At 45.2% G+C, this 27,991-nt stretch overlaps 1 protein-coding gene across 1 annotated transcript in view; it reads right to left on the reverse strand.

Annotated features, from left to right (window-relative positions):
• The window catches only part of LOC119958709 (partitioning defective 3 homolog B-like), a 1,329,970-nt gene that overhangs the window by 129,730 nt on the left and 1,172,249 nt on the right, over positions 1 to 27,991 (reverse strand). Inside the window, exon 21 of the mRNA XM_038787288.1 lies at positions 14,124 to 14,256. Within this exon, the coding sequence (XP_038643216.1) occupies positions 14,124 to 14,256 (133 nt within the window). The remainder of the gene's footprint in view (positions 1 to 14,123; positions 14,257 to 27,991) is intronic.

Here is a 27,991-nt window from a genome sequence, read left to right on the forward strand (position 1 = left end):
TGCTGACTGGTCTGCAAAGTATCAAGGCCACTTTATAATTTTTGAATTCCTGGCTTTATTTCCGATGCTCATCATGCCCAATGCTTTGCTTTTTTGCCAGGAATGTTTCATGAAGATGTTTAGAGCGGCATCATCACTTTCAAATATCGCCATTTCCAGGAATCCCGTGCTGAACATTCACCATTCGGTAATGCAGCAACTTCACCAGACTCTTGTTGGTTATGAATAACGGGGATAGGATAAGTTGCCTCAACAAGGGAAAAATCCCCTTGACCAAATCTCACAACTGAGCTTCACACCACAGATAAACTCACTGACTGAGGAGCTTAGGTTAATAAGAGTTTCTCCTTTTTCTGATTATCTTACCTGCGTCACTAATAGAACATTCTTTTGTTTGTCGACTTCTTCACACAGGGATAGTGGAAATCTGGATGCACTCTCCCCCAAAGAGCTGTTTTAAGGTTGGTAGTCATTTGAAAATTGCAAAATTGAGATTCATAGATTTTTGTTCGTTCAGAGTTTTAACAGTTACAGATCCAAGGCGGACAGATGGAATTAAGATACAGATCAGCCAGGATGTAATTGAATGGTGGAACAGGCTAAGCAATCTCCAGTTCTCAGGCACTTGGGGAAACCCCAGGGAGATATCAAATTAATGTGCAAGTACCAGCGGGCCAAGTTGCTACCACCAGGACATTCATTACTTCTTCAGCTTAAGGCTAGAGCTGCAGGTTGCAGAGTGAGTTGGCTTTTGAATGACAGCAAAGTGATATTGAGATATCACTTTTCAATACATGAATTTATTTTAGTTTGATGTTATTTGATGTGAGCAGACATGCAGATGGGCAGCAGATGCATTAGCTTGAATTAGCCTCCAGACATAAACCAAGCCAAAAATTGAACACATACACACATCATTTCCTTTCAGAACAAAAATATACCAAAAGTGCTTTCTCTTAAGGTTGCATCCAATTTAAAAAAAAATTCAAATCACCATTCTTTCCCCACCTCCAGCTCAAAGATTCTAGCTCCACCAGACAGATAGACCATTTAAAAAAGGTCTGGTTAAATGGGAATGAGTACAAGAATGTAAGGCTAGGCTTCATATAGCGCCTTTCAGGACCTCAGCATGTTCCTAAGTCAATGATACTTTTGAATTGTAGTCACTATTGTAATTTAAGAAGTGTAGCAACCCACGAGCCCACCTGCAAGCTCCAGTCTGAGCTACTCACATCCTGACTTGGAAATATATCGGCTATTTCTTCATTGTCGCTGAGTTAAAATCCTGAAACTCCCTTCCGAACAGCTCTATGGCTACGCCTACACCACATGGACCGCAGGGGTTCAAGAAGGCGACCCACCATCACCCTCCAAGAGCAATTAGGGATGGGCAATAAATGCTAGTCTTGCTAGCAATGTACATATCCCATGATAGAATAAAGTTAAAAAATGAACCTAGCAAACTCAAAAACAGCAATATGATGATGATTAGATCATCTGTTTCGGAGGTTCGCTGAGAGATAAATGTTACCTCGTTGATTGCAGAGACCGAAGGAGGCGGCTCGCCATCACCTTCAGAAAGGAAATAAATGCTGGTCTTGATGCTCACGCCCCGTGAATGAATATAAAACAAAAGTGACTCTTCCTTTATGTCCACCTGAGAGGACTGATGAAGCTTTGGTTTAATATCTCATCCAGAAGGCAGCTCCTTCAATGCTGCAACACTCTCTCAATGCTATACCAGTGTGTCAGCCTTGGTTTTATGTTCAACTGTCAGGACTGGGGCTTAAACCCAAAACCTTCTGACTCAGCAATGTGAGCGCTACCCATTGTGCCTTAGCTGATGCTTATTTCATCAATCTAACTGATCTTATTGACACTAAACACCACTACACTTTCCCGTTATAGCATGAACGTCAGTCACTGACCAACATTACATCTCCAGTCATAATGGGGCTGTCATTCAACAGACCAAAGTTACACCTTCCCCTTATAGTGGAACTGCTACTTGCTGACCTACAGTACAATGCCCGTTGCATTGGACCTCAACAAAAGTGATAAAAACGTTTTTTTCCCAAGTTGCAATAATGGAAGGAGTCAGATAATTTGCACTGCCCGGCAGGCTAAGGTGTTACTGTGAAGGTCAACCATTTCAGCTGCAATTACAAGAGAGGAAATAGACACAAAGGAATGATTTGGTGGCTGTCGGACCTACGTTTCACATCAATTTAAACTACTCAAAGTGCTAATCTACAACAAGCATGCTTTTGTGTCCAATAGAGGAAAGAAAGACTTGCATTTATATAGTACTTTCCACAATTACTAGGCATCTCGAGGCACTTAACAGCCAAAAGAACAGTTTTGAAATTTAATCATTGTTGTAATGTAGGAAACGCAGCAGTCAATCTGCACACAGCAAACTCCTAGAAACAGCAATGTGATAATGACTAGATGTTGATTGACAGATAAGTATTGACCAGGGGAGAACTCCCCTGCTCTTCTTCAAAATAATATCATTGGATCTTTTAGATATATCTGAGTAGGCACAGGCAGATGGGACCTCATTTTAATGTCTCATCTGAAAGACAGTATTTTTGACAATGCAGCAAGCCCATGGTGCTGCAGGGAATCTCAGCCTTCGTCTCTGTACCCAAGCCCTTGAGTGGGCAGGGCAGTGGTAACCTGAACCCAGAACCTTGTGATTCAGTGGTGAGAGCTACCAGCTTAGCCACAGCTAACAACAGCAATTGGTAAATGAAGGGCTTGGAGAAATGAATAGAATCCGAGAACGGTTAGAGCACAGAAGGAGGCCATTTGGGACATTATGTCCGTGCCAACTTTCTGCAAGGGCAACTAAGCCAGTCCTACTCTCCTGCCCCTTCCACATAACCGTGCAAATTTATTTCCCTTCAGGTAAATATCCAATTCCTTTTAGAAAGTGATGTTAAATCTGTTCCCACCACACTCTCAGTCAGTGCATTCCAGATCCCTAACTATTTGCTACGTGTAAAAGGTTTTTCCTCATTTGGTCTTTGATCCTTTTGTAAATCACCTTAAATCAGTGCCCCCTGGTTCTTGACCCACCTACCAATGGGAATAATTTTTCTCCATTTACTCTGCTCAAGTCCTTCATGAATTTGAAAACCTCATCCAAGTCTCCTCTCAACATTTCCTGCTCCTTGGAGAGCAGCTCCAGGTTCTCCAATGCATCCACATCCGTTATCTGTTGAACCATTCTCATAAATCTTTCTTATTGAGCTGATAACCCCACTAGGGTCTTGTTCTGTTAATAGCATGATGCCACAGAGCGTCTTCCCAGGAGCATAATTCGGGTCTTATGAAAAGCAGGGCCAGCATAAAGGCAGCATGATAACACAGTGGTTAGCACTGCTACCTCACAGCATTGGGGACCTGGGTTTGATCCCGGCCTTGGGTCCGATTCCGGCCTTGGGTCACTGTCTGTGTGGAGTTTACACGTTCTCCATGTGTCTGCGTGGGTTTACTCTGGGTGTTCCCACAGTCCAAAGATGTGCAGGTTAGGTGAATTGGCCATGGTAAATTGCCCCTTAGTATTCAAATATGTTTAGGCAATGTAGGGATTCTATGTTGAGAATAATGAACTTACACAAACACTAGTGGGAAAATCCAAATGGTAAGTTCTGAGACAGAAGGCCAAAAGTAAGGGGAGAGTGAGCTTTGGATGCACTTGTTGATCAATTGTAGGATATTATCCAACTTTTTTCTGCATCTACCCTATTAGGTGGTGTTATTTTGAAAGAAATTAGAGGAATTTACCTTGGCCACTATTGATCCCTCAGCCAATATTGCTTAAACAGATTATGTGACTATTTTTGCTGCTGTAACTTTTCTGTTTGCAAGTTTGCTGTTGTGTCACCTACATTACCACACGGGTCGCACTTCAAAAACACTTAATTGGCGCTTTGGGACGTCCTGAAGTCAGGAAGGGCACTACATAAATGCAAGTCTTTCCTTTACAGCAACATGAGCTGCCAAATCAAGGTCAATAGCAATTTGGAAAAACGCGCAAATTACTTCCAGTTCCTTCCTTGCAGGAAGGTTTGTGAAAAGCCGTTTCACCAAAATGAATCAAGACATTCACTGCAAGCCCTGCTGCTTAACCTGGGAATAGCAGGCACTTCTGAAACATGCATAAACTTTGAGTCACTTGGAAGGGGCTCAGGCAGCTTTACAGCAAATCTTGAAATCCAACACTGTGGCCCAAAGTCAAGGACAAATCAACTAACACAAAGATGCAGTCAACTGGAATCAACAAAGATACAGTCAACTGGACTCTCAATCAATCGGTTTAAATGTGAAAGCAATAAAATATGCCTGAAAATCTAAAGTCAATGCCAATGACAGCAAACCTGAAAACTAGCCCATCGTCCCTAAAGTGCAAAACAAAAGCAGCCTGCAGCAGCAGAAGAGCTAGCTCGTAGGTTGGGGAAAATCAATTCTGAAAGGGAATGCTGCGCTGGCGAGAGAGTTGATGCTTGATGTTATATGAGGAGATGAATGTATGGACTTCATTTTGGAAGAGCAAGTCACAAAAAATCATCAGGGTTGAGTACAATAAACAAGGTCACCATGGCTCCTCCTGCACCCGGCCAAACGGAGTGATTTTCACACCATTCAATATGGTGGGACCACGGTACACATTGTTACACTCCTGGGGACTGTCCGTAAATAGTGAAACATATATGGGGTTTGCTTGAAAATACTGTTATGCTCTTGCAAACTCTCTGTAAATACTGTTACGTCTGTAAATACTGATACACTCCATGGAATGTTCTGACCTCATTTCCAAAATACAGGATCAGCAACACAACCGCATGAAACATTTAGCATTAACACTGGACAGTCACAAAGAAAATGTGCTGAGGTGAAAATAATATGGAAACATGTGGAATGTAGAATTCGCGAGACAGTGCTCATAATTCGGAATATGCTTGCTCCACCTTGATAAAGATCTAATAACCTTGTATATATTCTATGGTCCATGGAACACAGTTCAAAAATGAATATTTAAGAGTCAATAGAATTTATTTTATTATCTGGATGATGCCCTTATTCAGTTGCCTGTGAAGATTAAGGAAAAATGCTTTCAGCATATTAACAGGAAATAGGGTTTGATCTGTGAAAGATCAATTTTGAATCGAAAAACACTCAAGGAATCCCACTTTATACTAACAAATGTTAGCTGCGGATAAAACTTCAATATTGCACTTTTTAACCTATTTTCTGATAGTTTCCTCTCTAAGTGCAAACAAGCAGATTTTTACTATTTGGTCATTCTGGATGATTACTTCAATGTCCATTACATCCACACCTGTGTTTTTTTCCTTCTGCGGAAGATGTCCATGCTACACTGCCTGAATATTCAACAAACCTTAATCCTTAACCCTAGTGATTAAGTGGTTACTGTTTGATCCATTCACACAGTGATAACCTCACCAACTAAGCTACTATTAACAGGAGCACCCGTCAGTCATGACCTTTCTGCTCAGCCCAAAGCCAGCTATCAAGAAAATGCCAACCTGACGTCAGTTGCTAGAAATGTGGTTACTCACCTTCCGGTGCTACTTTGGTTGGTGCAGTCTGTAATCTATTTTAGATTGTTTGTCTGGAAGAGAATGAGGCTTACGGAACACCCAGTGGTCTGCTTCATGACACGGTGCCAGTGCATTGATGCGAAATGCTAAAGAGGGGTTAGAAAGGGCTGGTAGTCCATTCCAATGACCTCACACACCATTAATTTCTGACCTTGACAGTGTCATATGGGAATTCTCGGAAGGATAGGAAAGGAAAGAAGGCCATTGCAAACAGCTCTTTCTCTCACTGATTATAAATACATAGATTTCACAGGGATTCTCTCTCTCTCCTTCTTTAGACAACTATTTCTGTGCTGATTAGGAATTCTTACATTATGGTTGGTCATGTACAATTTAGTTTCCCATGGGAGTAAGAAGCGTTTACTATCTAGGTGTTACCATCATCCTGTGCTTGCTGACCTGCATCGACTCTCTGTTCAGCAATGCATTCAATTTAAAGTAGTCATCCCTGTGTTCAAATCCCTTCATGATTTTGCCTGTCCCCATTGCCTGGTGGCTCATCCAACTCTGCCCCCTTGTACATCCTTGATTCCCTTCACCCCACAAATGACGCCCGTGGCTTCAGCTGTCCAGGTCCAAAGTTCTGTAATTCCTCCTCTATACCATTTGACCTCCATCTCACTCATTAGGGTGCTCCTTGAGAGTGACTTTGGGTCAAAATTTCACCACAGGGGTGGGATGCAGGAACCGGGCCTGTTTTTCCTGTCAGAAACCCTCCGCTGGTGGGAAAGCGACTTAAGTTCAGATTTTCCTGGGGCTGAACTCAATTGAAATGGACGAGTTTCCTGTACAATAAAAGCTAATTGGGACAGGAATGAAGGGAGGGTTTAGGCAGCTGGTTGTCCTGAGGAAGAGAGTTTGTGCCAAAGTCTGTTAACTGCACCACAGGGATCAGAGATGTCAGAGGGGACTGCATGGTGGCAGTGGTTAGCACTGCTGCCTCACGTGGCCAGTGATCCAGTTGCAAGTCCGGCCTTGGGTGACTGTGTGGAGTTTGCATTTTCTCCTCATGACTGCGTGGGTTTCCTCCAGGTGCTCCGTTTTCCTCCCGCAGTCCAAAGGTTTGATTTCATTTGATTTATTATTGTCACATGTATTAGTATACAGTGAAAAGTATTGTTTCTTGCATGCTGTACAAACAATGCATACCGTACATATGGAAGGAAGGAGAGACTGCAGAATATAATGTTACAGTTATAGCAATGTGTAGAGAAAAGATCAACTTAATACGAGGTAGGTCCATTCAAAAGTCTGATGGCAGTAGGGAAGAAGCTGTTCTTGAGTCGGTTGGTACGTGACCTCAAACTTTGTTATCTTTTTCCTGACGGATGAAGGTGGAAGAGAGTATGTCCGGGGTGCGTGGGGTCCTTAATTATGCTGGCTGCCTTTTTGAGGCAGCAGGAATTATAGGTAGAGTCAATGGATGGAAGGCTGGTTTGCGTGATGGACTGGGCTACATTCACTACCTTTTGTAGTTTCCTGTGGTCTTGGGCAGAGCAGGTTCCATACCAAGTTGTGATACAACCAGAAAGAATGCATACTATGGTGCATCTGTACAAGTTGGTGAGGGTTGTAGCTAACATGCCAAATTTCCTTAGTCTTCTGAGAAAGCAGAGTCCTTGGTGGGCTTTCTTAGCCATAGTGTCAGCATGGAGGGACCAGGACAGGCTGTTGGTGATCTGTACACCTAAAAACTTGAAGCTCTCGACCCTTTCTACTTTGTTCCCATTGATGTAGACAGGGGCATGTTCTCCACTATGCTTCCTGAAGTTGATGACAATCTCCTTCGTTTTGTTGATATTGAGGGAGAGATTATTGTTGTCGCACCAGTTCACCAGATTCTCCATCTCATTCCTATACTCTGTCTCGTCATTGTTTGAAATCTGATCCACTATGGTGGTGTCATCAGCAAATTTGACAATCGAGTTGGAGGGGAATTTGGCCAGTCATAGGTGTAGAAGGAGTATAGTAGGGGGCTGAGGACACAGCCTTGTGGGGCACCGGTGTTGAGGATGATCGTGGAGGAGATGTTGTTGCCTATCTTTACTGATTGTGGCTAGAAAGTTCAGGATCCAGTCGCAGAGGGAGGAGCCGAGGCCAAGGCCACGGAGATTGGAGATGAGTTTTGTAGGAATGATGGTGTTGAAGGCTGAGCTGTAGTCGATAAATAGGAGTCTGGTGTACAGGTTAGGTGGATTGGCCATGATCAATGTGGAGGGTTACGGGCATGGGGCGGGGGAATTGGGTCTAGGTTCTTTGCTCTTTCGGAGGGTTGGTGCAGACTCGATGGGTTGAATGGCCTCCTTCTGTACTGTAAGGATTCTATGGATGCTGAATACCTGCCACGCATGAGGGAGAGGAAAGAGGTCCCTTCCCAGAGGGTGGTTGCGTGGGGGGGCACTCTGCTCTGCTTTTTCTCTCCCTGCCTCCAATTGTTCCTCCTGCCTTACCTCCTACTTCTCTCCTTGATGAGTTATCCCCTTCCAGGACCTCACCACCATCAATATCCACATTTCGCTTGAGGGCTATATCATAGAGAGCACAGCAGAACACCACGATGACCGAAAACCTTGCTGTCAGGTTTTGCAGGTCGCCACTTGATCACTCCAGTCATCGGATGCAATGCCCTCTGAGCTGGTTATGCTCAATTTGTTGTGAATCTAGTACATGTCTATCCTTGAAGAAGGGAATATGTTACCTGGGTAAAGCAGTGGTGTGAGCCACCTGTGAGATGCCGTAGAGTTCCGCACTGACGAGGCATAAATAGCTGGGGCCATTCGCCTAGAGAGTCGCAGTCTCCTATGACACTTGTTCCAGGACATCTACAGGTGGCTTCACCTCAACCTATAGATCCTGTGCTACGGGTAATGTCTCCTCATTCAAGCTATTTGTCCCTCTCCTCTCGAATCCTGGTGCCCCTCACTCTGCTCAGCCTGTTCAGGCTTCGACATCTTATCTCCAATGGCCTTGATTTCTGAGGGTGTAGCATCTATTCCCAGTTGCACCTTTCCTGATGCTCAAGTGAAGTCAAAGTGAAGTCCAAACAGCATTGCCCACTTCTCCGATGCCCATGTGTTGCCAGGAGAGTGAAAAAAAACTTGAACTGGCAAAGTTCTTAATCCTGGTTCCTCCAGTGACCTGTGATGAGCTGTTGCAACTTTCCTGCAAAGGTGAGCTCTTTAACCCTTAGAAGAGCATGCTTCCATACCTATTCAAATTTTTCTCATCTCCATGACTTGCCCCTGACCTGGTCTTTGCCTGCCTTGAGCTGGCCTGAGGCTGAGTTCGTGACCGCCAGAGGCCCACAGGAAGATTCAAAATGTTTGCAGAGACAGCCTTATAGCAAGTCCTTAACTAACCTATTTGATTGTTTAGGAACATTTGCAAGTTCAATGGCCTGCACATCTCCCCACCTTCACAAAGGTGCCGACATTGTAAACGGACACCAGATGCCCAGTCACGCAACGTCACCGCCATTTTCTTTAGGCTCCATATCAGCCCAGTTCATGCTATAAGAACCTGGCCATTGGTCTGAAAGTTAGTCCGATAGCATTGGCATGACGTGGCATTGGACAGTTGGCCAGCTTAAAAAATGGAATTATGAAAAAAAATTGAATTGTTGGCCTCAGTCACAAATTGGGACATCATAACAAGTGTAACAAAATATTCAAAGATGGCTCTCGATCAGTGTGAAAACTGACTCCACACATTGACTACATTAGTAGGAAGCAGGCATGTTCTCAGGAAATCCCGTTGGCTGATGTTATTGGAAACACATCACCATTATTATTTCCCAAAGGGACTGAAGAGGTCTGATTGTGATTAACATGAAAAGTATTTTTGTTCTTTTCAAAATGACACTTGCGAGCAAACAAATAATAAAAATACTTAGTCATCACTTAGTCAGAGGCAGGTAGTTGATGCTCGTAGTAATTACTCCCACAATTTTTTCTTAACACCTTAAAGAAAAATTTTACATTGAATGTCATGGCGCACTGTGATCATCGTCTATGGGACAGTAGGTTACTTCGATGAGATTAAGAAAAAAAAGTAGGACGCGATCTTCTGGCTGTGCTGCACCCGAAAAGCAGCTCGCCGCAGCGCAACGTGGCCTGGGATCTATGCTGCTCACAACGTTTCACAAGATTCAACGCAATCTCGCGAGACGTTGCAAGAGAAATCCCTAAGGGGTTCTGAGGCCCCCAGCTGCATTCCTTTTGGGCAGTGTGTTGCCCTGGCACTGCTTGTGCCATGTGTGCACCCTGGCAGTACCAGCCTGGCATTGCCAAGGTGCCCAAGAGGCACTGCCAGCTGTCATGATGTGGAGATGCCGGCGTTGGACTGGGGTGAGCACAGTAAGAAGTCTTACAACACCAGGTTAAAGTCCAACAGGTTTGTTTCAAACACGAGCTTTCGGAGCACGGCTCCGGCTGTCATGGGCACTGCCAGGGTGCCAAGCTAGCATTTTTGCGCATGCGATCGGGCCAGGGTTGCCCCCCGTGGGTGTTAGAGGATGCGGGGGGGGGGGGGGGGGGGGGGGATGCTCCCATGTTGCTTCCGGGGGAAAGCCGGGGATTTTTTTCTGAGCCTTGGAGATCAGGATGCTATTTAAAAATGGCATCCCAATCTCTCGCTACAATGGGGAGTTCCAGTGAGCGGAGCACCCCGTTGTAAAAAATGGGACTATGTGCGGCTTTGGCCGCGCGTTCTCTGTTTTGGCCCCTTATTCAAAGCGAGCCACATTGAATAACCATGTGTTTCTCGGCAGTGCTAGTGTTCCCTTTTGGGAAGGTCGCGCTTGTAAAGAGAGACACTTATCTATATTGCCTATTTCATGAACTCAGGATGTCCCAAACCCTTTACAGCCTTTACACTTTAAAATAAAAGTGCTATCACTGTCGCAATCAGGGAGCACTTCATCAATTTGCACACAGCAAAATCCCACATACAGCAATAGGATGATTACTACAATGATCTGACTCAGTACTATTGCCTGAGGGAGAAATATCGGCCAGGACACCAGAGAAGAGCTCCCTATTCTTTTTGAAAATGGCGCCTTTGGATCTATTTACACCCGCCTGGAATGGCGACGAGGCCACATTTACCATCTATTCTGAAAGATGAGGCTGTAGAGTATCGTGCCATGGAGTGATATCCCGCAGAGGCTGATAACATTTTTTAAAAAATAATTAATTTCCCAGAGGCCTATGCGAAAGTTTGCATGGTAAGGATTCATGGTTTAAGACGTTTAGTGCACCAAACTAAAATCAACATGAACTGAACATCACTTTGTAGGGAACTCATACACTACACCACAGAAAAGTTATTTCCCAGTAGCTTATTAAGACAATTGAAAACTGCATGCCATATTTGTACATTTCAACACCTCCTCAGCAGATTAGTAGCCTTGGATTTCAAGTCCTAAAAGTCTCCTGGCGATTCTTCTTCCTGCCTCACATGGAGTGAATCTTCCAGTGCCCCAGTAAACAAAGTTGCCGTCACTCGCTCGTCTGCGAATATGTGAACGGACTTCCAGCAGCAAGGCACTCATTACTGATTCTTTGGTCTTCAACAAACTTCCTTCCTTTGAAGAGGGGTTCCGTCCTGCGCTTGGTGATGAACCCAAAAGAAATCCTTTCCTTCTGCCTCACAGCACAGCAGCACCTGTTTTTTTCAGACTGTCTAACTTGGAGAGTCTGTAAGTCTGCAAGCAGCAAGAACAGCTGTCTTATCATTTGTGCTCAGGTGTTAAAGCTCACACCTGACTTTCAGGCTTTGGCCTGCGCTCCTGTCCCCATGGCAACCAAATCATATGGGCTTATTGACAGGCAGTGTTTGGTACAACCTCGCGCCATCCCCCATTCTAGGGCATTCTGTTTTACCTTAAATTAAAAGATATAGCTTTAGACATAACCGTACAAAATTATGAGGGGCATGGATAGAGTGGATAGCCAGAAACTTTTTCCTAAGGTGGAAGAGTCAATTACTCGGGGACAGAGGTTTAAGGTGCGAGGGGCAACCTTTAGAGGAGATATGCGAGGCATGTTTTTACACAGAGGGTAGTGGGTGTCTGGAATTTGCTGCTGGATGAGGTGGTAGAAGTAGGTACAATAGTGACGTTTCAGGGGCGTCTTGACAAAAACAAGAATAGGAAATGAATTACATAGAACATACATACAGTGCAGAAGGAGGCCATTCAGCCCATCGAGTCTGCACCGACCCACTTAAGCCATCACTTCCACCCTATCCCCGGAACCCCTTCTAACCTTTTTTGGACACTAAAGGAAATTTAGGATGGCCAATCCACCTAAACTGTACGTCTTTGGACTGAATTAAGTTATACAGACCCCGGAAGTGTAGAAGGTTTTAGGTCAGACGGGTAGCATTGTCAGCGCAGGCTTGGAGGGCCAAAGGGCCTGTTCCTGAGCTGTACATTTCTTTGTTCTCTTTCTCATTAGGGTCCGGCGGTTGTGACACTTGCAACTCACTGGCACTGCTTTGGGGGCTATTATGACCAATAAGGAGCCTGAAGTGATTTCTGAAGAAACATACTGATTAGCAATTAGCATCCATTGACAAGCTAATTTTAGCTTCATGTAACTGCCTCTTTAGCAGTTTGTTGGTTGGATTTGAAATACTGACATCCCGATAGCTACCATTAATAACTCAACAGCAGGTCCCACAGGTAAAACAGACATCACCTCCTGCACTTACCCTCTTACTGAAAATGGTTGATTTGTACCAGTTATTCCTGCCTTCCTTTCGCCACTAAGATCCAGAAGACTTATCTCAGTACCCTGGCTGCATTAATCCCTCAGTTAACGTCACTCAAAGTTATCTAGTCATGATCGCTATTTTTGGGGCCCTGCTGTGCACAAGTTGGCTGGTTGCATTTCCTACATGATAATAGTGACTACACTACAAAAACTATTTCATTGGCTGCAATGTGCTTTGGGAAGTCCCGAGGATGTGAAAGCCCCTACAGAAATGCACATTACTTCCTTTTGAAATGCCCTATGTTCCATAAGATGTGCCATCTCACTGCCTGGCCAAGAGCTCATTCAACAAAGGCATGCCAGGCCAAGTGAAGGACAGTGTCACCATTTTCCCATTGGTAAGTAGCATCTCGTGCAACTGCAGATGCTGGGCCATCTGACAGCAGCATTCGCTATCAGGACATGTCCAAATCTGAGTTCTAAGTTTTATTCTAAATTTTAATCTTTCAAATTGTAGCCACCCGCCTGCCCCCAGTCTCTGAAAAGTATCACCGTTGCCAGTTCCACCTGGATGAGCAGAGATATTGTACAATCTTCCCACTTTGGGTGAATGGAATTATTCCCCACCTTTACCCCACTCTTGAACCAGTTCAGTGATTCACTGCTCCAACATGTCCGAGGGGAAATTGCTCATTGTCCCACCAGATTCCCAGCACATCACCTTTAATTGGAACCCATTAAAACATACTAGTACATTAGCCTTTTGGTGGTGGTGGTGGAGGGGGGGGAAATCTAATTTTTCTACAACCTCTATAGTAATAAAATGGAAAGAGAGACAAAGTCACTGCACATGAGAGTTGCCAACTCGGTTTGGTCATATTCCTGGAGGTTTTATCATGTACGCTAATGCCTTCCTGCCTAGTAAGAATTTCTCAATCTCCAATATTTTAAAATAACTAATAAATCAACATGTTCGAAGAAAATCAAAAACAAAACCCCATGCATGAATTATTCCTTTTACCGCCACTATATTTTCCTCCTTTATTGTTTGCACGAATGTCCAGGTCTTGCCTGCAAGATTAGCAACTTCACTCTGCAGTGAGGGAGTCACCCCACAATATTGGAGTGATTGATACAGAAGCACTCTCGGTTCTGAAACCATCCCGGCTGTTTGCTCCCAACAAGTTAACCTGCTGGAGCAATCGTGACAAAGCAAAACCAGCTGCTGTTTACTTTCTCGGTACCTGGGACGTCGTGTTGTTTTTTTCCTCTCTCTCTCTTAGTAAATCAAAACAAACTCATTTGAACTGTCTCCCCAGTACTTGGAAGAGGTAAGAATCCCAGAAGTATGATGTCCCTTAAGGGATAAATGAGAGAGCAATGCCGAATAAATCATCGAAAAACAACACTGCACCATCTAAACCCAATGTGCAAAAAATAAATCCCATGGATAAATAATACAGAATTCTTAACTTGGCTATCAAAATAACCATCCATCTGGGAGAAGTCAAGAAAACCATATGGTGGCACAAGTAAATATTTATCACTGCCTGCCGCTGGCTAAGATACATTCGAGCCATATTGTTCCACTCCATACATGCCCGCGAAGCACACATTCAAGACAGCTGTGAACAAAATTAGTGCAGCTGGGATTTAACAGCTTAGGACACTGCAGGTTTCTTATTCGATTTGCATGACTGTTCAGCTGTATTAGAAAGAGGTTCGGCTTTTATTGGGAATCCCCACATTGGCATCGCATGGGCCAAAGACTTACCCAAGGTGGTTCATAGTCACTGGGCCACCGCCTGCCTTCGTGCTCTTCGTAAGACGGAATGGCGCCTTCTCGTCTGGCCTGATGGTACTCCTTCCTCAGCTGATGGATTCGTTCAATGTTGTTGGGTCTAGCACTGCACAGAAGAATAGGACAGGGTTAGGTGTAGGCTTTCTAAACAGAGCCAATTTCTCTTCCAAGAAGGTGGTGCTCTGAGTTCCCTGAAAGCTTAGCCAGTAAATGGTAGCATGGTACAGTATTAAGCCACCGTGCACAGAAGATACCATAGTCATACTCATGGAATCATACCTTACAGAGAATATTCCAGAGACCACAAACCCCATCCCGGGATATTGTCTCCGGCAGAGGTGGCTGCAAAGTGGCAGGTAGTTGCAGTGGGAATCCTCAACATTGATTCTGGATCCAATGCAGTTTCATGACATCACATTAAACATGGGGAAGGAACCCTCCAGCTGATTACTACCTCACACCCTCCCTAAACTGATGAACGGTTGGAAGAAGCACTGAGGGTGGCAAGGGCACAGATGTACTCTGGGTTTGGGACTTCAATGCCCATCACGAAATGTGGCTCAGGAGAGCTACCCTTGATCATGCTGGAGTCTTAAAATTTTTTTTAAAGTACCCAGTTCATTATTTTTCCAATTAAGGGGCAATTTAGCCTGGCAATCCACCTCCTCTGCACATCTTTGGGTTGTGGGGATGAGACCCACACAGACACAGGGAGAAGGTGCAAACTCCACATGGACAGTGACCCGGGGCCAGGATCGAACCTGGGTCCTCAGCGCCTTGAGGCAGCAGTGATAACCACTACGCCACTGTGCCGCCCCTGCTGGATGAGTCATGAAGGACAGAGCTGTTAGGTTTGATCTGCGAAAGGTTGTGATGGAACCAACAAGAGGAATAAACTTACTTGACCAGCTCCTCACTAATCTACCTATTACGGTAGCACAGTGGATACCACTGTTGCTACACAGCTGCAGGGTCCCAAGTTCAATTCCCGGCTTGGGTCAATGTCTGTGCGAAGTCTGAACGTTCTCCCTGTGTCTGTGTGGGTTTCCTCCGGGTGTTCCGGTTTCCTCCCACAAGTCCCAAAAAGCATGCTGTTAGGTAATTTAGACATTCTAAATTCTCCCTCAGTGTACCTGAACAGGTGCCGGAATGTGGCGACTAGGGGCCTTTTACAGTAACTTCATTGCAGTGTTAATGTAAGCCAACTTATGACAATAAAGATTATTATTATTATTATTATTACAAATGCCACATTCTCCCCTTGTCTGCGTGGGTTTCACCCCCACAAGCCAAAGATATGCTGGTTAGGTGGATTGGCCACGCTAAATTGCCCTTAATTGGAAAAGAAAAAAATAATTGGCTACTCTAAATTTAAAAATAAAAATTATTACAGATGCATCTGTCCATTGGTAGGAGTGACCACTGCACAACCTTTGAAGAACCAAAGTCCTGTCTTCGTATTGATGATGCCCTCCACAGTGCTATGTGGCACTACCACCAAGCCATGTGGAATAGATTTCAAAAAGATCTCGCAGCTCAAATCTGAGCATCCATATGGAGCTGTGAACTTAACAGCAGCAGAATTGTATTCAACCACAATCTGTAACCTCATGACCCGGCGATTTCGAAAAGACCATACCGACACGAGGAACGTCTTTTAAACACAGCGAGTGGCTGTGATCAGGAATGGATGGTGAAGGCAGATTTAATTGTGGCTTTTAAAATGGAAAAGTACTTTATGGGGGGGAAAATAAATGACACAAGGTCCACAGGTAAAATATGGGGGAGAGAGTGTAGCTGCACTGCTCTTGCAGAGTGCTGGCATGCACTGGATTGGTTGAAAAGCCTCCTTCTGTGCTGTAACCATTCGATGATTCTATGAGGTGGAGGGGACGAGGACCTTGGGAATGCTTTGAGAATACTAAAACTGAGGTCATTGTTGCATCCTTTACGTGAAAGAGCTTTACGTTGTGCTGCAAGTCACCATCTTTAAATTACAATATAGCTTGGCTTGACCCAAGGACTGAACTTTTCTGTGGTGAAATCACATCTTGTTCACAATCAGTTCTCAAGAACAAAGCATATTTCTTCAATACTGACCTGAAGATATCGGTCAATACATCACAGTCATTTCACTTGTAAGTAATGGAAAATGTTTCGGAATTTTTTTGAGACAACTTGGACTTATAACAGTGTACTTATGTAGAAACATGTCTTGGGGTGCTACCCATGAAGGAAAGAAAACGGACATTGACTTTTTTTGGGTGGATTTGAGAGAACAGAGAATAAACTTGGTGAAAGTAGCCTTTGAAGAATGGGAAGTGAAGCAGAGGTGGCAAATTTCAGAGAAGGTAGATCCCATAGAAAGGGTTGCAACAGTGGGCATACTGCCAAAATATGTCAGCAACAGTTCAGTGGGAAGCACTCTCACCCCTGAATCCAGAGGTTGTGGGTTCAAGTCCACTCCAGAGACATGAGCACATAATATCACCTGGCACTGCCAGTCCAGTACTGAGGAAGTGCTGTACACCCCAGAGGTGCCAACTTCTGGATAACGTGCGAGATTAGAAATCATCTTCTCTCTCAGTGGCATAAGGAATACAGTACCAGTGCATTATTCTGGAGAAGAGCAAGGGAGTTCTCCCATCACCCTGGCCAACATTTATCTCCCAACAAACATCACCAAAACAGATTGTCTGGTCATTATCACATTGCTCTTTATGCAAGCTTGCGGTGTGGAAATTGTCTGCCACATTTCCTACATTACACAAGTGACTAGACTTCAAAAAGTACTTTGTATGCTATAAAATCGGGAAGGTGCAATATAAAATGCAAATCTGTCTCAATGATTTGCTAGTCTTCGTGATTCTGACTTTATTAAACAGATAGTTAGATTGTAGAAATTCTGAGCTGTTCAGTACCTCATGTTGCATTCAGAATTACCAGTCTATCATTTTCAAGGTCACTCTGTAGTGGAGAATATAAGCGTATTTTTCCAACAGCACTCAGAGTTAATACAGCGGGAACATTAAATGATTTAGTATTGAATGCTGAAGAAGATAGATGTAAAAATGACAAGGGCGTAGAGTTTCCGTTTATTCTGCTTGATTAATGAGTGCAATTGGCTGAACCAGTGCAAAAAAACATAGGGAATTTAAACCCAAGCACTGCCAAGTCTATACAGGGTTTCTGCAATCTTCAATACTGATGCAAAAATAACCGCCCAAAACTACTGATGCCCACAAAACTGACCACATCCCAGACAGAAATAATAGGCATGGCAAGTTTCTGCTGACCGTATCTGTTCGTGACCATTTGAGGAGGGTTTTAAAAAAATTATTATTCATGGAATATAGGTGTTCGCGTTTGCTGTCCATTCGTAATTGCACTTGAATGGAGTGGTTTGCTGGGTCACTTTACAGTGCATTTAAGAGTCAACCACATTGCTGGAGATGTGTGGGCTCGGCCAGGCCAGGTGAAGATGGCATTTTCTCATCTCTAAAGGACATCAGTCAACCAGATGGGTTTTTACAACAAACGGTTATAGTGACACTAGCTTTACATTCCAGGTTTATTAACTGAATGCAAGTTTCACCGGCTGCGGTAGTGGGATTTGAACCCCTGTTCCCAGAACAGTATCCTGGGCTGTTGGACTGCTTCGTCCAGTGACAATACCAACTTGCCATCTGTCTTCCCTAATTTTTAATTGGCCCACAGGCACATTTTAAACATTTGCAACATATTAAAGGATTTAATTCTCTGAGAAACTGACCAATTAAACCAGTAAATGTTTCAGTGATGGATTTTGAAGCCATTTTCAGTGATTTCATAGTCAGATTGCACACAGGTGGTGGGTGGCTAGACACGGGGCTAGACTCTTCGGTCCCGCAGCCGCGTGTTTCTCGGTGGCTCGACGTTCACTGGCAGTGGTTCTCTACCCCACCCCCCCTAGTCCATGGGATTCCAGACTGAAGACACTCCACTCTGCTGGGAAACCCGCGGGGAGAGGGGGGGATGGGCTGCCTGTGGGAACAGAGAATCCCAATGGCCGGAGAATTCCGCCCCTGATTTTTGAAACTGCTTACTTTTCATAACAAACCTATTTTCAGCTGTTTTAATAAAACTGCACTGTTAAATACATCCAGGAACATCTTCCAAGGCAAAGAAAAAAATCCAAACGATTGTGTCCGATGAGGCTGGCGGTTTGTGCCAGCCAGGGAAGATGTCACATTTGGGACGATGCAAATGAGGTTCACGGAAACATGAACTTTGACCTATTTTCTGCTTGCATCCTAAGTGGAAATCTACCCTCAGGGTTTTTAGTTAGTCGCCGTGCCCAAAGGATTCAACCTTAGTTTCTTTTTAGTAAGCCAGTCACGGACATAACAGGTTTCAGATATGGCTTGTGGCCTTGCTGCTACAGGCTGTGCAGTTTTCAGATTTCTTAGATATTGTAATTCAAAGCACAGGCACAAAGTGTTTAAGCCTACATCAAATCACACCTCCCACATACCTTCTTTCCTCACCACCCCCACCGCCTCTGCAAACCCTAACCAACTCGAACAGCAGATGCCTAATTCACCAAAGACCACTGGAACAAGTCTACAAACCAGGTCAGATATAATTCCGTTCAAATGACACAAAGAAGGGCAGCACGGTGGTGCAATGGTCAGCACTGCTGCCTTACGTCATTGAGGACCCGGGCTCGATCTTCGCCCTGGGTCATTGTCCATATTGAGTTTGCACATTCTCCCCATGATTGCCAGGGTCTTAACCCCACAGCTTCCGAAGTTCTTGCCACCTTTTTGTGGACAGGACCCAGCGCCTCCTCAACTGATTTACGGAGAGTTTCAAACATCGCTCTCCATTACCTCTCAATGCTTTTCAAATTCAGCAGCCAGTATCCCAGTGCCGTGATTGGGGCTGGTGCAACCTCCGGAGTCACCGCTGTCATCTTCCTTGCTGAGGCTCGACGCAAAACCTCCGAGTCAGTTGAAGAAATTTCACCTGCAGCCTTCTTAGTTCTGGCCTTTTTTGACATCCTTCAACAATAGGCTCCTTCTACTTTCATATGGCAGGAGCAGTTACCATCCGATTCAGGAAAAGGCGCAGGTCCTGATGTGGGCCAAGGAGAACCGTGACTCGAGATGGGAAGTTAGAATCTATCGGGATGACAGAGTGGAGCTTGCGTGGAATCGGGCTGCCTTCAATGAGGCCAAAGTGGCATTGTACAAAAGTGGAGTGCGGTTTAGAGTGGTGTACCCGGTGAGCCTGAGAGTTACCTTCAGGTCAAGGAACTGTTACTTCGACACTTTGGAAGAGGCTTTTGTTGCAGAGCATGGACTGGGATCAAGTTAAACGGGCTATGTGTGGACTTTTGAGCTTGTGTGTGGGGAAGGGCTTTAGGGTATTTTGTGTATATTTGTTGCTATTTCTTCGTTCTTGGGTTGGGATGGGATGGGAATGTTTTGCATATGTTGTGTGTTGGCGGATGGGAGGTTAACTGTTCTGATGGATATTGTTTGAGGTAGCATTTGTGTTTAAAAAAAATACATGGCTCCCGGTGGAATCTTGTTCTTTGTAGGCGTGTTGAATTTTGTTGTATTTTGTAGCTAGAATAGGTAGAGGTGTTTCTTTCTCTTTTTGCTTCCCTGGGCAGGGGCTACCTCACTAGCAGTAAATATAGCTAGCGAATGGGCACGAGGTGGGTGGAGGGGCTGCCGACTGTTGGATCTGTTTTTTGTGGTTCAATGAACCTGGCATCTTTGTTTCGTTGGGGGTTGGGGTTGGTTAGGAGGGTATTGTTCTTTGGTATGTCACCAACCTGTACATTTGGGTAGGGTCTGGTTCAGGGAAGAGGGAGGATTGGGGAGGGGGAGGTTTGAAGCCGGGAGGGTTAGTTTTCTGATGGTGACTATGGGATTTTCTTTGTTTACTTTATGGGTGAGTTCGGCAGCCATCTTGGGTGGGCCTTGGGCCTACATCCTCGGGGCAGGCACTTGATAATCCTTTGTGGTGGAAATAGCTGAGAGAGAAAGAGAGAGAGAGAGAGAGAGAGAGAGAGAGAGAGAGAGTGACAGAGAGAGAGGGACGGCAGAAATGTTAATCAATAAACTGGTTCTTTTTTCAGCGGACAAGGTTGTGGCGGACCCATGATAGGTATGTGATGGTCACAGGGTCTTTGGCAGGTAGGATGGTGGTATTGGCATATGCCCCGAATTGGGACGATACTGCATTTATTAGGAAACTTCCATTCCAGATTTGGATTTTGGAGGTGATTTTAATTGTGTGCTGGATCCGAAGTTGGATTGATCTAGGCTGAAATTGTTGGCGCCATTGGACGAAGACGCTGTTAGGGTTTAAGGAACAGGTGGGGGGGAGGGGGGGGTCAAATCCGTGGTGGTTTATGCACCCAGTGGGATGGAGGAGTAAATAATTCTCATTCTTCTATCCAGTACATAAGCTATTCTCCAGGGTCGACCCCTTTCTTGTGGGCAGGTCTCTTCTATCTTAGGTGAGGAAGGCAGAGTACTCGGCCATTATCATCTCGGATCATACCCCACGTCTGGTGGATTTGATTTTGGAGTCACGCTCTAAATGCCCTCTGTGTAGATTGGATGTAGGGTTATTGACGGAATGGGGTTCTGTGGGCGCATGTCTATGGCCATTGATGAGTATGTCGAATTTAATAGGAACGGGTCTGCCTTGCCCTCCACGCTTTGGGAAGCCTTGAAAGCAGTGATTAGTAGAGAGATTATATTGTATAAGGTGCATATGGATCGGGAGGTACTGGTAAAATGGCAGAGGTTGGTGGATCAAATCTTGGAGGTGGACCGGATGTATGCGCGTGATCCTACCCCGGAGCTCCTGGCGAGCAGGAAGCTGCAGACACAGTTCGATCTGTTCTCCACAGGCAGGGCAGAGAGCCAACTGCGGTGGTAGGGGGAGAAGGCCAGCCATCTGTAGACTAGTCAGCTGAGAGGTAGGCGATCTCCTGGCAGATTATTCCGGTTAGGGGCAGGAATGAAAGTTTTGTTTCTACCCCTGATAAAATTAACACTGCGTTTGAGGCCTTTTACAAGCATCTCTATAGGACCGAGCCCTCGGTGGGGGGGGCTTTGCGTAAGTGGAAGGGGATAACGTGGGGAGGGGTGGAACATAGGGGGCGGGATTCTCTGACCCCCCAGGGGGTCGGGGAATCGCCCGGGGCCGGCGTCAATCCCGCCCCCGCCGCGTCCCAAATTCTCCGCCCCCCGAGATTTGGTGGGGGCAGGAATCGTGCCGCGCGGGTCAGCGGGCCCCCCGCGCCGGTCGGCTGGCCCTCGCGGTGATGCTCCGACCGGCGATGGGCCGAAGTCCCGCCGTTGACAGGCCTCTCCCGCCGGTGGGAATCAAAACACCTACCTGACCGGCAGGATTGGCGGCGCGGGCGGGCTCCGGGGCAATCTGACGCTGGGGGTGCCCCCACGGTGGCCTGGCCCGCGATCGGGCCCACCGATCGGCGGGCAGGCCTGTGCCGTGGGGTACTCTTTTTCTTCTGCCTCCGCCATGGCCTTCACCACGGCGGGGGCGGAAGACACCCCCTCCCCTGCGCATGCGCCGGTATGACGTCAGCAGCCGCTGATGCTCCGGCGCATGCGCGGACTTACGCCGGCCGGCGAAGTCCTTTCGGTCCCGGCTGGCGTGGTGCCAAAGGCTGTTCACGCCAGCCGGTGGAGTGGGAACCACTCTGGCATGGGCCTAGCCCCTCAATGTGATGGCTTGGCCCCTAACGGCCCGACGCCGGAATGGTTTACGCCACTCCAACACACTGGGACCCCCCGCCCTGCCGGGTAGGGGAGAATCCCGGCCAGGGTGTCCCTATGTACTGATGCTGCTTTATGTTAAGGATCGCGTCCCCAGTATGGGTGAAATAATGGAGTCATCATGTCTACACTGGTTCTCCAAATTAGCATTATGCCACTTCCCCAAATCCCGGCATATTGTTTCTATTCAAGTAATCATCTGATAACCCCTTGAGTTCCTCAATTAAACCTGCCTCCACAACACATCCAGGAAGTGCATTCAGGAAGGGAAAGTAAGATTGACGTTGTGGGGGATTCCTTTATTTGGGTATTAGACAGTCTTGGTCCTGAAGTTTTAGGATGATGGGGGCCACCTCCTGCCATCCAGGGAATCAGTGGAGAACACATCTCCGCCAAATCCAACAGCCCTGCTGCCATACTACACTCTAACGAGCATCAATTGGCATTAGGGGGGGGACTTGCCCAACACTCCTCCTCACTCGGGAGAAAGCCCTGCCTTAGAGGGCTGTCAGAACAATCAGATTGTAAGTCACTCAGTTCATGGACAATTAGGGATGAGCAATAAATGCTGACCTTTCCCACATCCTGTGAAAGAATAAATTAAAACAATATTAGAAATAAACCCAGTGAATTAGAGATATAAATACTGTTTAGAAGGCATGGCATAGTTGGCTTTCCTAAGACCTGGCTGCTAGCTGGAAGGGTAGCCTCATTGACTGAAGATACCATTACATGATTAGTAATACAGGATTTAGGTAAGGAAAGGTAAACAGTGAAGACTCAATGGATAAACTGAGGAATAAGAGAGGGTTTAAAACTATATTGGGAACTGTTTATTGGCAACTTCATAACAACAATGAAATGGCAGGCTGTATGAATTCAGCCATGAGAAATGCGCACTACAGGATGGCACAACTGCAACTGGTGTCACAGTTCCAAAATTATTTGCCAGCATGCCCTCTCACCTCTACCTCGGTGTAGGTAAGTATGTATTATATGAAAAGAAAGATTGGCAAAGCTTTGAACCCATTCATGTCAAATACTGCTGGGAGGCAAATTCACAAATGAGTAATTGTGTGAACTGCAGTAACCACTCAGTTAAGACAGCAGACATCAAGACAAAAATAAGATGCACATCATATAAAGTAGCCATTACCCTGATCACAGCATAGTGAAACGTAAAACATCTGTTTTACAGAATTTTTAATAAAATCACATTCATCAGAGTAAGCACAAGGATTTTTTTCCTTCAAATGCTAGGGACAGAAAGCATTGCTGTCATTATTACTTGCAGCCAAACCAAGTCACGCATTTTTAATTTAGAATAGATGACCTCAAGCTATCATGAGGGAGGTTCTTGCAGGCAGCCTTCTGTATGTTTATTATGAGAAAGCTATTAATGATCCCCTGCAGTGCCCAGGACAACAGGCAGAGCAGTGGGGAGAAGACCATCTATTTCCAAGTTACAGTCAGGCACAAGTTGCCAGTAGTTAACATCAAATAAACTCACACTTATTTCTTCATGGTTACCCCCAGATATTTTGTTCTCAGTTGTGTCAGGGTGGGGGTTGGGGGGTGGAGGAGCATTAACTGTGGAATAATTGTTCGCTTAAGGAGAAATCTGAAAATGCCGTAAATTAACTGACAGAACGTTGCCACAAGATTTATCAAACTTAATAGTATATAAGAATTAAACAAAGCAAGCACTATTAACTTAACATTATAGTTTACAATTACCAATGCTATAAATTCAATTCCTTTATATGTTACATGGATCGTGGTGGTTAATTCACTTCTCCCGAAACCAACCCAAACCAATGCCACAGTCCCCAACGGTTACTTTGATTTTCCCTCAGTGTTTCAGGTATTCTCCAAGGTATAAAATTTCATGGGGAAACTTCTACCAGCCATTGGCTGAACAATCCTTCAAATTCTCTTCAAAATCTCATGACTGTGGACTTTTCAGTTCAAATGTAGGTTTCATTGCATTCGTGCATGGGGATTTAAACATCAGGGACAGCCCTGGTTCCTAAAGGCACTCTATGTTCCCACAGTTTCTGGTAGTTGCCAGTCCCACTGCTAATTCCCAGCTCCTGGCAGTTGCTTTCTCTCTACTTGCTCCAAGCTGACTGCTTCCAAGCTAATTGCAAATTGCCTTCTATCGCGATGCTGTGTGGATCACTGTAGATTTCTTCCTCGTGTTCTGCACAAACAAATCGTCCAACTTCTTTTCCCCTCACAAATTCCAAACTGAGATTGAGCCTCACTTGCATTCATTCGAAGCAATGAATGATAAAGTTAGCATGTTCTCTGCTTAAGATGCAGGCCTGATTTCCTTTGACTCTCCCAACTCAGTAAACGTTTTTGAAAATAAATTTCGAGTACCCAATTATTTTTTTCCAATTAAGGGGCAATTTAGCGTGGCCAATCCACCTAATCTGCACATCTTTGGGTTGTGGGAATCAAACCCATGCAAACACGGGGAGAATGTGCATATTCCTCATGGACATTGACCCAGAGAAAGGATCCAACCCAGTCCTCAGTGCCATAGGCAGCAGTGCTAACCATTGTGCCACACCCAACTCAGTAAACTACCGTCTTTACTAAAATAGCAACTTAAGAAACACCCAGTCAAGTTAAACTAAGGAACAACCCAACTCCCACAGCACATCTCGATGGTGACATGGCATGCTTCAGAATGGTTCAAACATAACAGCAAATAAAGTACTTTTACCATCAACATAACTCTTTGATTCTGTAATCCATACAAATAATTTATATCTCTAATTGAGTTTCACAACAGTCTTTCCCAGAATTTCAGCTTCTTCCATGGAGATAATCATAGACATTATTGCACCACTAAGGGGAGGGGTGTGGCAGAAATGGAAATCCATTGTTTAGTGTTTATGGGCTCAATCTACCGGCCCCGTCCCGCCGGAATCAGAGCGCAAAGTGACTGGCAGATGACGGAGAGGTCCCACAGGCTTCCCGACAGCAGGTATGTCTCGCAAGATCTGCTCAAGTCTTGCAAAGCATTGCGATCAGGATCCTGCCCACAATGGGCCAAGTCACAGCCAGCAGGTAAGTGATTGGCTGGTGACTGGTAAGTATTTTTTCTTTTCTTTTTTCTCTTGGCATTGTAGTTGTTGTTGTAAGTTAATTTAAAGGGTTTAGTCATGGCAGGAGATTCCAGACCCATGTCATGCTCCTTTTGTGCGATGTGGGAATTCAGGGACACTTCCGGTGTCCCTGGCTCCTTCACATGCAAGTGTGTCCAACTGCAGCTCCTGTTAGACTGTTTGACATTTTGGGGCTGCAAATGGATTCACTCTGGAGCATCCACAATGCTGAAGAAGTCGTGCATAGCATATTCATTGAGTTGGTCACACCGCAGTTAAAAATTACTGAAAGAGATAGAAAATAGGTGACCAACAAACAGAAGAAGAATAGGAAGACAGTGCAGGGATCCTCTGCAGTCACCTCCCTCCAAAACAGACATAGCGTTCAGGATACTGTAGGGGGAGTTGGCTCTCCAGGGGATGGTGGCAGCAGCCAGGTTCATGGCACCGTGGCTGGTTCTGCTGCACAGGAGACAGGAAAAAGAGTGGCAGAGCTTTATAGTGATATAGGATTCAATGGTAGGGGGATAGACAAGTGTTTCTGCAGACGCAAACAAGACTCAAGGATGGTATGTTGCCTCCCTGGTGCAAGGATCAAGGGTGTCTTGGAAGGGCTGCAGGACATTCTGGAGGGGAAGGGTGAATAGCCAATGTTTGTGGTGCATATAGGCACCGACGATATAGGTAAAAACACGATGAGGTCCTACAAGCTGAATTTAGGAGGTTAGGAGTTGAACTAAAATGTAGGACCTCAAAGGTAGTAATCTCAGGATTGCTACCAGTGCCAGGTGCTAGTCAGAGTAGGAATGTCAGGATAGATAAGATGAATATGTGGCTTGAGAGATGGTGCAAAAGGGAGGGATTCAAATTCCTGGGAAATTGGCACCAGTTCTTGGGGAGTGGGACCAGTACAAACCAGACGGCATGCACCTGGAACAGGACTGGAACCGATGTCCCTGGGATAGTGTTTGCTAGAGCTGTTGGGGAGGGCTTAAACTAATGTTGGAAGGGGATGGGAGCCAGTTCAGGAAGTCGAAGGGAAGTAAAGTAGGGACAGAAACAAAAAGCAGTAAGGGGGAAAGTGAAACGCAGAGAAACCAAAGTCAAAAATAAAAAAAGGGCCACAGTACAGAGTACAGAGACTATGGAAAACTCAGTGAATGGGTCCAGTAAGGCTTAGAGAAATAAAACACAGGGGGAGAGTGTACAAAGCATGACCGGACAAATGTCTGAAAAAGCAGAGCAGAGAGCAAGGGAAGTCTTGATTAAACTGCATTTATTTCAATGCAAGAGGCCTGACAGGCAAGGCAGACAAACTCACAGCATGGATGGGTACAAGGGACTGGGATATTGTAGCTATTACTGAATCATTGTTAAGGGAGGGGCAGGACTGGCAGCTCAATGTTCCAGTATACAGATGCTATAGGAAAGATAGAACAGGAGGTAAGAGAGGAGGGGGAGTTACATTTTTGATTCAGGAGAATATCACGGCAGTACTGAGAGGGGATACATCTGAGGGTTCGCCTACTGTGTCTATATGGGTAGAACTGAAAAATACGAAGGGAGCGATCACTTTGATAGGATTGTACTAGAAGCCCACAAATAGTCATTGGGAAATTGAGGAGCAAATATGTAAGGAGATTACAGATGGCTGCAAGATAATAGGGTGGTAATAGGTGGGGACTTTAACTTTCCCAACATTGACCATGGCATTAGGGGCTTGGATGGAGAGAAATTTGTTGAACGTATTCAGGACGAATTTCTCATTCAGTATGTGGATGGCCCGCCTCGAGAGGGGACAGGACTTGACCTCCTCTTGGGAAATAAGGAATGGCAGGTGTCAGAAGTATTAGTGAGGGATCACTTTGTGACCAGCGACCATAATTCCATTAGTTTGAAGATAGCTATGGAGAATGAAAGTTCCGGCCCAAAAATTAAAATTCGAAATTGGGGCAAGGCTCATTTTGATGGCATTGGATAGGAACTTACAAAAGTTGATTGGGGGAGTCTGTTGGCAGGCAAAGGGATGGCTGATAAGTGGGAGGCTTTCAAAAGTGTGTTAACCAGGGTTCAGGGTAAGCACCAGTGAAGTTCAACGCAAACTGGAGGAACAAGACCTTATCTTCCGGTTAGGCACACTACAGCCTTCCGGTCTCATCATCGAATTCAACAACTTCAGATGATTAGCTCTACCCCACTTCGACCCCTTTGTTTTCATCCCATTTCATTTTTGCAGTCTTTTACTATTTCTTTCTTTCTTGTTTTACTTTATATATATTCCCCCCCCCCCCCCCAATCTTATACCCCTTTCCTTACCCTTCCGCTCCCCCCACATCTACATCTGTCACAGTTTACCCTCTGATGTTAGTTTATCTGCTGTTTGACTTTTCATGCCTTTTGTTCTCTCTGGGGACTGCCATTAGCACTCTTTTCCCTTGGTTTCTGTAGCTATTATCACTCTGTTCCCTTAGTTTCTGTGACTATGACTCATCTTTCATTCTCTCACGCCACCGCATAGGTATTTCCTAAAAGACTTTCTAAGTCTTTTAGATTTGACAAAAGATCATCTGGACTTGAAACATTATCTCTTTTCTCTCCCTACAGATGCTGCCAGGCCTGATGAGATTTTCCAGCATTTTCTCTTTGGTTTCAGGGTAAGCACATTCCTTTTAGAGTGAAGGGCAAGGCTAGTAGAAGTAGGGAATCTTGAATGACTTGGGCTATTGAGGCCCTGGTCAAAAAGGAGGCGGAGGCACATGACATGCATGGACAGTTGGGATCAAGGGGTTCTCTTGAAGAGTACAGAGGTTGTTGGAGTAGAGTTAAGAGACAAATCAGGGGCGGGCAAAAAGGGGACATGAGTTTGCTTTGGCAGATAAGGCACAGGAGAATCCTAAGTGCTTAAGGACAAAAGAGT

Source organism: Scyliorhinus canicula, chromosome 2, assembly GCF_902713615.1.
Source record: "Scyliorhinus canicula chromosome 2, sScyCan1.1, whole genome shotgun sequence".
NCBI classification, from domain to species: Eukaryota; Metazoa; Chordata; class Chondrichthyes; order Carcharhiniformes; family Scyliorhinidae; genus Scyliorhinus; species Scyliorhinus canicula.